Source organism: Mirounga leonina, unplaced genomic scaffold (assembly GCF_011800145.1).
Source record: "Mirounga leonina isolate KUSES-001 unplaced genomic scaffold, KU_Mleo_1.0 Mir_115, whole genome shotgun sequence".
Classification (NCBI taxonomy): domain Eukaryota; kingdom Metazoa; phylum Chordata; class Mammalia; order Carnivora; family Phocidae; genus Mirounga; species Mirounga leonina.
In genome coordinates, this window is record NW_023270268.1 from 98,269,013 (window position 1) to 98,283,617 (window position 14,605).

General features: G+C 38.2%; 1 protein-coding gene across 1 annotated transcript in view; it reads left to right on the forward strand.

Annotated features, from left to right (window-relative positions):
• SLC9C1 (solute carrier family 9 member C1) overlaps window positions 1-14,605 on the forward strand; it is a 73,833-nt gene that overhangs the window by 23,335 nt on the left and 35,893 nt on the right. Inside the window, exons 10-12 of the mRNA XM_034990875.1 lie at window positions 3,077-3,220; window positions 4,370-4,544; window positions 14,254-14,335. Coding sequence (XP_034846766.1) covers window positions 3,077-3,220; window positions 4,370-4,544; window positions 14,254-14,335 — 401 coding nt within the window. The remainder of the gene's footprint in view (window positions 1-3,076; window positions 3,221-4,369; window positions 4,545-14,253; window positions 14,336-14,605) is intronic.

Below are 14,605 nucleotides of genomic sequence, written 5' to 3' on the forward strand. Positions count from 1 at the left end.
GATACTGCCTCCAAAACTACCCGACTAAAAACCTTTACTAAAAACTCTATTCGCTTGTGTCTTCTAATCCTCTAATTTTAGGCAAAATTTATAACCTTACCTTGAGTTCATGTTGACTTTATTTTCCTACAAATTCTCTCAAGTCTCTGACCATCTACTCAGTAATTTCCAGTATAATTCACTAGACAGGGCCAGGATTAAGGTAAAGCGTGTGAGGCACTCATCTCAGTCACAAAATTTAAGAATGTGCCAAAATACTCAGTCATGAAGATAAATAATATTTTAGGGTAATATTTTTTTTAAAAAAATAGAAATTAATCCAAAAAATCCATGTTTGTGAAAACACAAAAATTTTAAATAAAGATGGAATCAATATTACTGATTAGTTCCTTTTGCCTCAGGCTCCAATATGGCTCAGCATGGCACTGCTACTAGAATAGAAACCCAGTATTTTAAGAATAATGAGGAGATGGCATGCAAAGCAAATTAAAAGATTAAGCTAGAGCATTTGAAAAGGATTGGCAGTGTTATAAAAGAAAATATGGCCAAATGTACAAATGTATAAACTGTGCCCTGCTCAAGGGCATCCAATCCAGCTTAGGGGTGATTGGAATTTGTGCGAACGTAAAAGAAGGGTGCTGCTTTCTGTGATGCTCCAACACGTTGGCTGAGAACTTGACCTAAAGCACAAAAGGGCAACATGTGTTAACAGAAGCCCTGAACATAATCAATGATTATGGAGTTTTGGAGAACATTAGAGAAGATAGAATAAATTCAGAAGTCAAAAGTTCGAAAGCATAGACTCTTACAGAATTTTGGAGCTAAACTTACTAACGTTTCATGTCAATTATAATGGAAGCCCATTGTACCAGCAGCTAGGCAGAATTACTCGCCACAATTAATTGTTGGAGGAAGAATTAAAAACGTTATGTGTTTCAACTCTGTCTTTGGGAAGTGATTCTGAAGACTCCTTTCACCTTTCCGTTCTAACTGAAACCTGGGTCTCCCCTGAAGACATTACTTCCCTTGAATTCCTTAAAAGTTGTGTTTTTCTCACCCACATCCTTGGTACTACTGCACCTAGAGTTGAGGTAGGTGATCTGTCTGTACCTCAAAGTCAGAAGCTCTTTTTCAGTGTGCCTGACTTATCGCAAACATGCAAGTGCGCACCCCCATGCACAAGGACATGCACACATCCATTAGCTGGGTTGGAGCTTGGTTGTTCGGCTCATACTCACGTTAAAATTGATAGACTGATTCCTTAAAGAATCTGGTTTCCTCCTCATCAGATTTCTCCCATTAATTCCTACCACATATGAAAGGGCCTTGACAGCTCCTCAATATTTGTTGCTTAATTGATTTGTTTCATTTTATGCTCATTTAATGAGACTGTTATATTTGGTATTCAGCAGCATTTTTCCACAAATTTAGGAAAATTATTCAATTATGTAATTGTTAAATGAAGAGAAAGGTATGGTAGTAGTTCATATTCACCATTCACTTGACTGAATTATCCTACTCAATTAATATTCACAAGGGATTTCATTAATTGTAGGGGTAGGTGGGTATAATGCTTTGAGGGTTTTGTTTTGTTTGTTTTTTGGTGACTATACACATGGTGCAACAATTGGATTTGCTTTTGATAGTGAAGTCAAAAGAAGGATAAAAAACACAAAAAATTACACAATTGTCATAAAATATATCTTAGTGTGTTTCCCTCCAAGTTGGTGTTCAATGCAGCATTTAAATCCAGAAGTAACAGAATTAAAAGCATGGCCATGCATATGCAAGAAAGGGATAATAATTCACAGCCTAGAGTAATTAGCCTAAGTTTGGTCACAGAAACAGTATTTTGAAGGATTTGACTTAATATTTCCTAGGCTAGAATGTTTTACATTTAATTTTTCTCCGATAAGGCCTAGGTATTTGTGCCTCTTAAATAATGTTCAGAACTGAAAATTCACATTACTGGAACAGAGAAAGAGTTGTTTTTAGTATTGGATCTGTAGTATTTTTGGCAAATCTGTTTTTCTGGAGAAGGGACAATCATTCTTTTTAAGGGTTTCAGGGACTGTTTCTGGGCACTCAGCATATGGCTAAACCAAGCTACCTTCATCTCATAAAGTGGTATTAATGTGCCCTTTTAACCTTTTCAATTTATTTTGTTATAAATATAATATTGTGACATTCAACACAGGAAATATAAAGGAAGATAACAAGAAGTACATTTATTTTTTATTATTATTTTTTTTTAAATATTTTATTTGAGAGAGAGAACAGTGGGGAGGGGCAGAAGGAGAGGAAGAAGCAGACTGCCCGCTGAGCAGGGGGCCCAATTCAGGGCTTGATCCCAGGACCCTAGGATCATGACCTGAGCCAAAGGCAAACGCTTAGCCGAATGAGCCACCCAGGCACCCCAAGAAGTAAATTTTAAATAGCCTCCTATGGTCCCAATAGCGAAACATGACCAATATTGGTAATTGAGTGTCTTTTTCGAAATTCCTTTGCCTGTAGCAGATGAGAACATGCACTTTGGAGTGATGTAGAGTTTTCCTGGGCTCTAGGGCACTTGAATGTACTTATGTTCACAAATCCTAAATGGAGAATCTACAAAGGACATTCGTTTGAATAAAGGATTAATTCACATCTTCTAAGTGCTAGCTAGATTTTAGGATAAGCCTCAATTCTATCACTATGTAAAGCAGACTAGCAGTTCAGTGTTCTTTTTGAAGATAAATAATTTTAGCTCTTCCTAATGATATGAGGAGTTCACACCAGGATTTTCAAGCTACATGAACCGTGATGCCTGAATGCACCAAAACATGTTTTCAGAATCAATCCCAAAAGGAAGACACTAATTTAAATGTGGTTGCTTTAGAATTATTTGTTTACTTGCCTTACTGCTCCTTTCTTCCCAGTTAAATTATAAGCCCTTTGAGTGTAAGTAAATGCCTTATTCAACTTTATTTTCTTGATTAGGCCTAGCACAATGCCTCACATGAATAAGCCTTGTGATAAATGTGTTAGATTAGTCAACTGTAATTAACTACATTCAATTTTTTTTCTGAAAATGCAGATTCTGGAATTGTCTATCATTTGTTGCTTTTCTTATGGTGTTTACCTTCATTGGACTTCTAATTCCTGCACATACATATTTATATATATCATTTTCTGACATATATTATTCATTAAATATCTATTTCACACTTATTGTTTTAAGGTAAGAATGTCATTTGAATTTTTCTATTTATAGGACATTGAGTAAGCCCAAAGATATTTTTTAAATAGAAATGTTTCATTCCTTAGAATGAAAATGAACAATTCCTTGCCAAGGAATTATTAGCAAATTCTGTTCTAATGGGATTTTTTTTCCAATTTCTAACTGCATGTCAAAGCAATCTAAGCACTCTATAAAAATTTTGAAAATTAGAAGGAAAAAATCTATCATAATTTTACTACCCAGAGGAAACTGCTATTAACATTTGGTATATTTTGTCCAGTGTTATTTTTTCTTATGAGGTTTCATAAAGTTCAGCACCAATCATAAATAAAAGTTTTATGTTGCTTTTGTTTGCCTAATATTGTATAACAAATAATTTCCTTCTGATTAAATTGTAGTTACAAATAGCTTTTTAAAAATCATTAGGAAGTCCTCTTTGTAAATGTCCTTTTTACTTAAATAATTTTTGTAGTCCCCTTTTCAGTGGTAAGAGGCAGGAAAGAGTCTGCCCATGTAAGTGAAAAGGACGTGACACAGAGCAGGAAAAACCCCCATGGCTACTCTCTCCAGATTCTATCCCTCATGTTGCTAGGATTCTACTTCCATCTAGGAAAACTAATTAGGCGTTGACATCAGTTGGCTAGTGCCAATTAAATGGAAATTAGTCCCTAATGATCAGATACAATTAGTGTAAAATGTAGGAGATGTGTGATTAAAAGAAAAACTAGAAATGAATCCACCAATATTGGATAAGTTCAGCAAGATTAAAATCTACAAAGAACAAGAAAGGGAAGATATTCTTCCCCCCTCAGTTCTTATTCATTAGATTTGGTTTTATTTCCTTTTGGGATCCAGAATAGAATATATCTACAAAACATCTCTAACTATTTCTTTTCTACCTCAAGAGATGTGGAATTACCCTACTACAAACTTCATAGAAAGAAAAAGAATAATGCCATCCTCTTGTCATCTTTCTCTCTCTATGAAATGCCCTTCTGCCTTTTCTGGTGCCATGCTAACGGTGTGTGAAACATGACTCATCTGTCTGAGTCGGCCATTCCACAGGGAATAGATTGGAATAGAGTAGAATGAAATGGAAAAAAATGTCTATGGCAAGAATAACTTTTTAAAATCTCTTTTGTCTTTTAGACTTCTGGTCTTTCTAATAATGAGCCCTCTTTTGTCTCGACTTGGTCATGGGTTCAGCTGGCGCTGGGCATTCATAATGGTCTGGAGTGAAATGAAAGGAACGCCTAATATAAACATGGCTCTTCTGCTTGCCTACTCTGACCTTTCTCTTGGCTCTGAGAGGGAAAAATCTCAAGTAAAGATAAATGAATTTTTTTATTTGAACATTTTATGAATACTGTTGCTGTGTACTAAAATACGTTTTTGTAGTGAGGTAGCTCAACCCCACTTGGACTGCGGGAGTGATTTAGCTATAATGGCAAGATTGGGGAGAGGAAAACAACCGGCAACTTTCCTCTTCCTGGGGAACATTCTGACTTAGGAATTCCTAAACCCTTAACATTACAATCATGTTTTTCATTACAAGAGCAATAAAACTACATAAAATAAGAGAGGTGAACACACCTGTTCCTACTCTTACCTTTCCAACACCTGATTGAATGATTTGGGTTTACCTTTTCTGGCTTCTTCTTTTTTTTTTTTTTTTTTTATTTGAGAGAGAGAGAGAGAGAGCATGAGTGAGAGAGCACAAGCAAGAGAGCACAAGCAGAGGGAGCACAAGCAGGGGGAGTGGCAGAGGGAAAGTGAGAAGCAGACTCCCCGCTGAGCAGGAAGCCTGATGTGGGGCTGGATCCCAGGACCCTGGGATTATGACCTGAGCCGAAGGCAGATGCTTAACCACCAAGCCACCCAGGCACCCTTTTTCATTACACTCTTAAAATAAGTTTATTATGAAAGTTAAAGGAGTTAAAACTTATAATTTAAAATAGTACCTGATCAGTTAAGCCTCCAAATCTTGGTTTCAGCTCAGGTCATGATCATGAGATGGATTCCCAAACTGGGCTCCACATTGGGTGTGGAGTCTGCTTGAGATTCTCTCTCTCCCTCTCCCTCTGCCCCTCCCTCCCATCAAATAAATAAATAAATAAATATTTTTTAAAATAGTACCTGATACAGAGTAAGTACTCAATAAGTGTTTTTATTTTTATTTTTACTTATTCCTAATAGCCACTCGAGAAAAATAGAAACCTGCTTATGATTGACTTTATTGTTTTCTGTAACTTTGTGAGGCCACATTTAGTAATGCTAGGAACCAAAACATTTTAATGGTCAACTGAGGTTACCTCTACACTGATACTAGCCCCAAATTCTGCCAAACAGAACATAAAGGGCATGACTCTCCCTCTACCTCATTTCCAGGTAAGACCATTACAAGGAGCTCTGTAAGAAATTTCCTGTGCAGATATCACGATGCATCTAACACTTCCATTGTGGGTTTTTTAACACATAAATTCCAAATGTAAAGAGAAGAGCAGCAAGGGAATTACTGCATGTCTAATTAGATAATAGCCCAAACATTACAAAATTAAACATTCAAACACTGCTTTTAAAACCAAAATTATCTAATATTACATGATCTCCCCTTTCTTTTTAACTATCTCCACATGCCTGAATAATCAAGGTCAATTTGGCACCACACATCCTGGCCAGTGTAAAGGTAGACATTGCACATGGATCTGGATTCTAAAATTTCTAGTTGGCTGCGTGGCCATCAGTAAGTTAATTAGTACCTACCCCATCGCACCTGTCAGTTTCTTCATTCCAAAAGGGACTAAATAATACCAGAGTTGTGCTAGCAAATGTTTAACAAGTAACTTTCTTAGGAGTCAGAGGGAGCCCTAATTGGTAGTATTTGTCAATTTCCGTGGTGTAATCACTCAACAGAACAACAATAAACTCCATAACTTCCTGAAAATGTAATGATCAGCTCTCATGAGCTGGTAAAAGTCAGCTCTAGCACAACACTATCTCAAAGCGTTATTTGAGAAATAGAAAATATACATAAAATACTTAACACATTGTTTAGCATATTGTAAATGTACAATAAATATGAGCCATGATGATGATGATAATGATGCCATGCAGAGCAATGATTTGAGATAAAACCCTAGTAAAAAAATCATGTAGTGAGATGCCCTCACTAGTAGTAACTAGTTGAGAAGAAGGTCGCACTTCTTCCTTAATTTAATCTGGCTGAACCCTCCAGCTAACTTTTTAATGCTCATGAAGCAGCACGAGAGGAAAAGGTTAAAAATATCTTAATCCTGAGGGGAGGAGCAAGATGGCAGAGGAGTAGGAGACCTAAATTTTGTCTGGTCCCAGGAATTCAGCTAGATAGGGATCAAACCATTCTGAACACCTATGAACTCAACAGGAGATCGAAGAAAAGAATAGCAGCAACTCTCTGAACAGAAAAGCGACCGCTTTCTAGAAGGTAGGACGTACGGAGAAGTGAATCCAAGAGGATATTCAGGAGGATAGACGGCGGGGTAGGGGGCCTCCGTCTGCCGCTTCTGGCAAGTGATAGAGCCACAGAGCACAAAATCGGAACTTTTAGAAGTCGGCTCCGCTGAGGGACATCGCTCCAGTGGCTAAGCGGGGGCTGGAATCCTCGTGGGACAGTGTGGTCTCAGGACCCTCGGGGTCAAAGGAAGACCGGGGGTGCCTGAGTGCGGCAGAGCTCCCAGGTACCCGAGCGGGGAAGCCGGCTGCAGAGACGGAGCCAAGGAGCGGGCTCTCAGCTCGGGGTTGCCCTAAACCGTGATCCACAGCACAGTCGGGCCACTGCTCCTCCAGCAGGGACCCAACAAGCGGCAGATCCGGGGAGACTCCCCTTCCTCCCCCGGGAGGAGCCGCGCGGGAGTGCACCGCAAGGATCTGCTGGGTTTGGAGACTCCACACGGGGTCGGGTGCCAGAGATAGAAACGCTCAGTCACAGGCCGGTGAGCAGAGTGCAGCCGGAGACCGGGGAGATGGGAGTGACTGACTGCTTTTCTCTGGGGGCGCACTGAGGAGCGGGGCCCCGAGTTCTCGGCTCCTCTGGGGTGGAGATTGGGAGGCTGCCATTTTCGCTCTAGTCCTCCAAAGCTGTATGAAAGCTTGCAGGGAACAAAAGCTCCCAAGAGCAAACCGGAGCAGATTACTTAGCCGGACCGGGCAAGGGCGTGGCAATTCCGCCTCCAGCAAAGACATTTGGGAGACATGGCAACGGGCCCCTCCCCCAGAAGATCAGCAAGAACAGCCGGCCAAGACCAAGTTTACCCATCAATGAGAATGGCAGAACATCAGCACTAGGGGAATACGGCACATAGAATTCATGGCTTTTTCCCCCATGATTCTTTAGTCTTTCAAAGTTAATTTTTTAATTTTCATTTTTTTTCTTTTGAATTTTTCTCTTTCCCTTTTTCAGCCAACATCTTATCAATCCCTTTTTAAAAAATCTTTTTTATTTTTCATTTTTAGAGTCATATCCTATCCCTTCATAGTAGTTAATCTTATTTTTGGTATACATATAAGTTGTTCTCTCTTTAAAATTTTGGGATACAGTTTCTTCTAATAGACCAAAATATACCCTAAATCTCTAGTGTATGGCTTTGTTCTAGTCTCCTGCCTGATCACATTCTCTCCCTTTTTTTTTTATTTAATCTCTCTTCTTTCTTTTTTCAACCAACTTCTTATCTTATCAATTCCTTTCATAAAATCTTTTATAATTTTCATCTCTACAGTCATATTCCATCCCTTCATTGTATTTACCCTTATTTTTGTACATATATAAGTTTTTCTTTCTTTAAAATTTTGGGAGGCTTTCTTCTAACAGACCAAAATACGCCCAAAATCTAGTGTGTGGCACTGATCTATGCACCAGCCTGATCATATCTGACCATATTCTTTTTTTTTATCTTTTTCTTTCTTTTTCTTTTTTCTTTCTTTCCCTTTCTTTTACCCTGGTTTCAGGTCTCTTCTGATTTGTTTAGTGTATGTTTTTCTGGGGTTGTTGTTACCCTGTTAGCATTTTGTTCTCTCATTAATCTATTCTCCTCTGGACAAAATGACAAGACGGAAAAAATCACCTCAAAAAAAAGAACAAGAGGCAGTACCGACTGCCAGGAACCTAATCAAACCAGACATTAGTAAGATGTCGGAACTAGAGTTCAGAATGACAATTATAAAGGTACTAGCTCAGCTTGAAAAAAGCACAGAAGATATTAGAGAAACCCTTTCTGGAGAAATAAAAGAACTAAAATCTAACCAAGTCGAAATCAAAAAGGCTATTAATGAGGTGCAATAAAAAATGGAGGCTCTAACTGCTAGGATAAATGAGGCAAGAGAGAGAATTAATGATATAGAAGACCAAATGATGGAAAATAAAGAAGCTGAGAAAAAGAGAGATAAACAACTACTGGATCATGAGGGCAGAAATTCAAGAGATAAGTGATACCATAAGATGAAACAATATTAGAATAATTGGGATCCCAGAAAAAGAAGAAAGAGAGAGAGGGGCAGAAGGTTTATTGGAGCAAATTATAGCAGAGAACTTCCCTAATTTGGGGAAGGAAACAGGCATCAAAATCCAGGAGGCACAAAGAACCCCCCTCAAAATCAATAAAAAAAGTCAACACCCTGACATCTAATAGTAAAACTTACGAGTCTCAGAGACAAAGAGAAAATCCTGAAAGCAGTTTGGGAAAAGAGATCTGTAATCTACAATGGTAGAAATGTTAGATTGGCAACAGACCTATCTGGCAGAGATCTGGGAGGCCAGAAAGGACTGGCATGATATATTCAGAGCACTAAATGAGAAAAATATGCAGCCAAGAATACTATATCCAGCTAGGCTGTCATTAAAAATAGAAGGAGAGATAAAAAGCTTCCAGGACAAACAAAACTAAAGGAATTTGCAAACATGAAAGCAGCCCTACAAGAAATATTGAAAAGGGTCCTCTAAGCAAAGAAAGAGCCTAAAAGTAACATAGACCAGAAAGGAACACAGACAATATACAGTAACAGTCACCTTACAGGCAATAGAATGGCACTAAATTCCTATCTTTCAATAGTTACCCTGAATGTAAATGGGCTAAATGCCCCAATCAAAAGACACAGGATATCAGATTGGGTAAAAAAACAAGACCCATCGATATGCTGTCTGGCAAGAGACTCATTTTAGACCCAAAGACACCTCCAGACTGAAAGTGAGGGAACTAGAAAACCATTTCCATGCAAATGGACACCAAAAGAAGGCTGGGGTGGCAATCCTTTTATCAGGCAAATTAGATTTTAAACCAAAGACTATATAAGAGATGAGGAAGGACACTGTATCCTACTTAAAGGGCCTATCCAACAAGAAGATCTAACAATTGTAAATATCTATGCCCCTAACATGGGAGCAGCCAATTATATAAGGCAATTAATAACAAAAGCAAAGAAACACATCGATAATAATACAATAATAGTAGGGGAATTGAACACCCGCCTCACTGAAATGGACAGATCATCTAAGCAAAAGATCAACAAGGAAATAAAGACTTTAAAAGACATACTGGACCAAATGGACTTCACAGATATATTCAGAACATTCCATCCCAAAGCAACAGAATACACATTCTTCTCTAGCGCCCATGGAACATTCTCCAGAATAGATCACATCCTAGGTCACGAATCAGGTCTCAACTGGTACCAAAAGATTGGGATCATTCCCTGCATATTTTCGGACCACAATACTTTGAAACTAGAACTCAATCACAAGAGAAAAGTCAGAAAGAACTCAAATACATGGAGGCTAAAGAGCATCCTACTAAAGAATTAATGGGTCAACCAGGAAATTAAAGAATTTAAAATTTCATGGAAACTAATGAAAATGAAAACACAACTTTTCAAAATCTTTGGGATGCAGCAAAGGCAGTCCTAAGAGGAAAGTACATAGCAATACAAGCCTTTCTCAAGAAACAAGAAAGGTCTCAAATACTCAACCTAACCCTACACCTAAAGGAGCTGGAGAAAGAACAGCAAATAAAGCCTAAACCCAGCAGGAGAAGACAAATAATAAAGATTAGAGCAGAAATCAATGAAATAGAAACCAAAAGAACAGTAGAACAGATCAACGAAACTAGGAGCTGGTTCTTTGAAAGAATTAATAATATTGATAAACCCCTGACCAGACTTATCAAAAAGAAGAGAGAAACGACCCAAATAAATAAAATCATGAATGAAAGAGGAGAGATAACAACCAATAACAAAGAAATACAAACAATTATAAGAACATATTATGAGCAACTATATGCCAGCAAATTAGATAATTTGGAAGAAATGGATGCATTCCTAGAGATGTATCAACTACCAAAACTGAACCAGGAAGAAATAGAAAACCTGAATAGACCTATAACCACTAAGGAAAATGAAGCAGTCATCAAAAATCTCCCAACGAACAAGAGCCCAGGGCCAGATGGCTACCCAGGGGAATTCTACCAAACATTTAAAGAAGAATTAATACCTATTCTTCTGAAACTGTTCCAAAAAATAGAAATGGAAGGAAAACTTCCAAACTCATTTTATGAGGCCACCATTACCTTGATCCCAAAACCAGACAAAGAACCCATCAAAAAGGAGAATTACAGACCAATATCCTTGAAGAACACAGATGCAAAAATTCTCACCAAAACACTAGCCAGTAGGATCCAGTACAGTACATTAAAAGGATTATTCACCACGACCAAGTGGGATTTATCCCTGGGCTGCAAGATTGGTTCAACATCCACAAATCAATCAATGTGATACAATACATTAATAAAAGAAAGAACAAGAACCATGTGATCCTCTCAGTAGATGCAGAAAAAGCATTTGACAAAGTACAGCATCCTTTCTTGATCAAAACTCTTCAGAGTATAGGCATAGAGGGTACATACCTCAATATCATAAAAGCCATCTATGAAAAACCCACAGCGAATATCATTCTCAATGGGGAAAAACAGAGCTTTCCCCCTAAGGTCAGGAATGTGGCAGGGATGTCCACTATCACCACTGCTATTCAACATAGTATTAGAAGTCCTGGCCACAGCAATCAGACAACAAAAAGAAATAAAAGGCATCAAAATCGGCAAAGAAGATGTCAAACTCTCACTCTTTGTAGATGATATGATACTTTATGTGGAAAACCCAAAAGACTCCGCTCCAAAACTGCTAGAACTCATACAGGAATTCAGTAAAGTGGCAAGATATAAAATCAATGCACAGAAATCAGTGGCATTTCTATACACCAACAACAAGACAGCAGAAAGAGAAATTAAGGAGTCCATCCCATTTACAATTGCACCCAAAACCATGAGATACCTAGGAATAAATCTAACCAAAGAGGCAAAGGATCTACTCAGAAAACTATAAAATACTCATGAAAGAAATTGAGGAAGACACAAAGAAATGGAGAAATATTCCATGCTCATGGATTGGAAGAACAAATATTGTGAAGATGTCAATGCTACCTAGAGCAATCTACACATTTAATGCAATCCCTATCAAAATACCATCCACTTTTTTCAAATAAATGAAACAAATAATCCTAAAATTTGTATGGAACCGGAAAAGACCCCGAATAGCCAGAGGAATGTTGAAAAAGAAAAGCAAAGCTGGCGGCATCACAATTCCGGACTTCAAGCTCTATTACAAAGCTGTCATCATCAAGACAGTATGGTGCCGGCACAAAAACAGACACATAGATCAATGGAACAGAATAGAGAGCCCAGAAATGGACCCTCAACTCTATGGTCAACTAATCTTCGACAAAGCAGGAAAGAATGTCCAGTGGAAAAAAGTCTTTTCAACAAATGGTGTTGGGAAAATTGGACAGCCACATGCAAAAGAATGAAACTGGACCATTTCCTTACACCACACACAAAAATGGACTCCAAATGGTTGAAAGACCTCAATGTGAGACAGGAGTCCATCAAAATCCTAAAGGAGAACACAGGCAGCAACCTCTTCGACCTCAGCTGCAGCAACTTCTTCCTAGAAACATCGCCAAAGGCGAGGGAAGCAAGGGCAAAAATGAACTATTGGAACTTCATCAAGATAAAAAGCTTTTGCACAGCAAAAGAAACAGTCAACAAAACCAAAAGACAACCGACAGAATGGGAGAAGATATTTGCAAATGACATACCAGATAAAGGGCTAGTATCCAAAATCTATAAAGAACTCATCAAACTCAACATCCAAAGAACAAATAATCCAATCAAGAAATGGGCAGAAGACGTGAACAGACATTTTTCCAAAGAAGACATCCAAATGGCCAACAGACACAAAGTGCTCAACATCGCTCAGGATCAGGGAAATCCAAATCAAAACCTCAATGAGATACCACCTCACAGCAGTCAGAATGGCTAAAATTAACAAGTCAGGAAATGACAGATGTTGGCGGGGATGCAGAGAAAGGGGAACCCTCCTCCACTGTTGGTGGGAATGCAAGCTGGTGCAGCCACTCTGGAAAACAGTATGGAGGTTCCTCAAAAAGTTGAAAATAGAGCTACCATATGACCCAGCAATTGCACTACTGGGTATTTACCCCAAATATACAAATGTAGGGATCCGAAGGGGTACGTGCACCCCAATGTTTATAGCAGCAATGTCCACAATAGCCAAACTATGGAAAGAGCCAAGATGTCCATCAACAGATGAATGGATAAAGAAGAAGTGGTATATATATACAATGGAATATTATGCAGCCATCAAAAGGAATGAGATCTTGCCATTTGCAATGACATGGATGGAACTGGAGGGTATTACGCTGAGCGATATAAGTCAATCAGAGAAAGACATGTATCATATGATCTCACTGATATGAGGAATTCTTAATCTCAGGAAACACCTGAGGGTTGCTGGAGTGGTGGGGGGTGGGAAGGAGGGGGTAGCTAGGTGATAGACACTGGGGAGGATATGTGCTATGGTGTGCGCTATGAATTGTGTAAGACTGTTGAATCACAGACCTGTACCTCTGAAACAAATAATACATTATATGTTAAAAAAAAAAAGAAGATAGTAGGAAGGGAAAAATGAAGGGGGGGAATCGGAGGGGGAGATGAACCATGAGAGACTCTGGACTCTGAGAAACAGACTGAGGGTTCTAGAGGGGAAAGGGGTGGGAGGATGGGTTATCCTGGTGATGGGTATTAAAGAGAGCATGTATTAAATGGAGCACTGGATGTTATACGCAAACAATGAATCATGGAACACTACATCAAAAACTAATGATGTAATGCATGGTGATTAACATAACATAATAAAATAAAATAAATAAAATAAAATAAAATAATAAAATAAATAAAAAAATAAAATAAAATAAAAAATAAAAAAATAACTTAATACTGTCCCTAGGACTCACAAGTTAATTGACCATGGGTTAGTTACTGCCTGAGTTTCCCACTTGTGTAATTGGACAATATTGGTATTTACTTCATAGAATTGTAGTGAGGATTAAATAAGCCTGACATATTGTGCTCTACACTTACTATAGAGATGTTAGCTTGTACTACTATTAAATTAACTAACTTAGTGGTCCTCAACTTTGAAGGCATGCTAGAATGCTTCAGGAACTTTTAGCAAATTACTTATGCCTGTGGACTTCTGACTCTGGCCATGCTGAATAATGGATATCAGGCCTATTTCCTATAGTAAACAACTATTAAACTGGTTAAAATATATGAAGCACCCAATATCTGAAGGCCCAAGAAGTGCAGCAATGGAATTTAGGGACAAGTTTTTTTTCCCCCCAATGTCTCTATATGTTTACTTGTCAAATCATATGTCTTGAGTCTTGATTTTGTTCCAAAAACATGGATAAAATATGTGCAGGAAGATAGAGAATCCCCAGAGTACTTTCATCATGCCTGACATTCAAATTCTCTCCTACTATGAGCGTTTATCTACCTAGTACAATCTAGTTTAATTTACACTGGTAAATATAGAATGTATTACAAGAAATTATCATGAATACTTACTTTGTATTTTTCTTTCTATTCTAGGTATTATTTCATGGAGTGTCAGTATGCTTAGTTACCTTGATTGTCAATAGATTTATTTTGCCAATGGCAGTTAGTAAACTAGGTAAGCCCTAGTAATTACTAATTACTAGATAAGCCCTACTACTTACTAGGTAACCCCTAGTAATTACTATTCCCGAGTGAAGAGACATTCTAAAAATGCTAAAGAATTGTTAATAAGGAGGAAAGAAGCCGCATAAATGAAAATCAAGTGTCTAACTGAAGAGGAAATTGGATCTGTGTATTAAAGCATATGAACAGGGGTGCCTTTGGCTCAGGTCATGATCCCAGGGTCCTGGGACCAAGCCCTGCATTGGGCGCCCTGCTCAGTGGG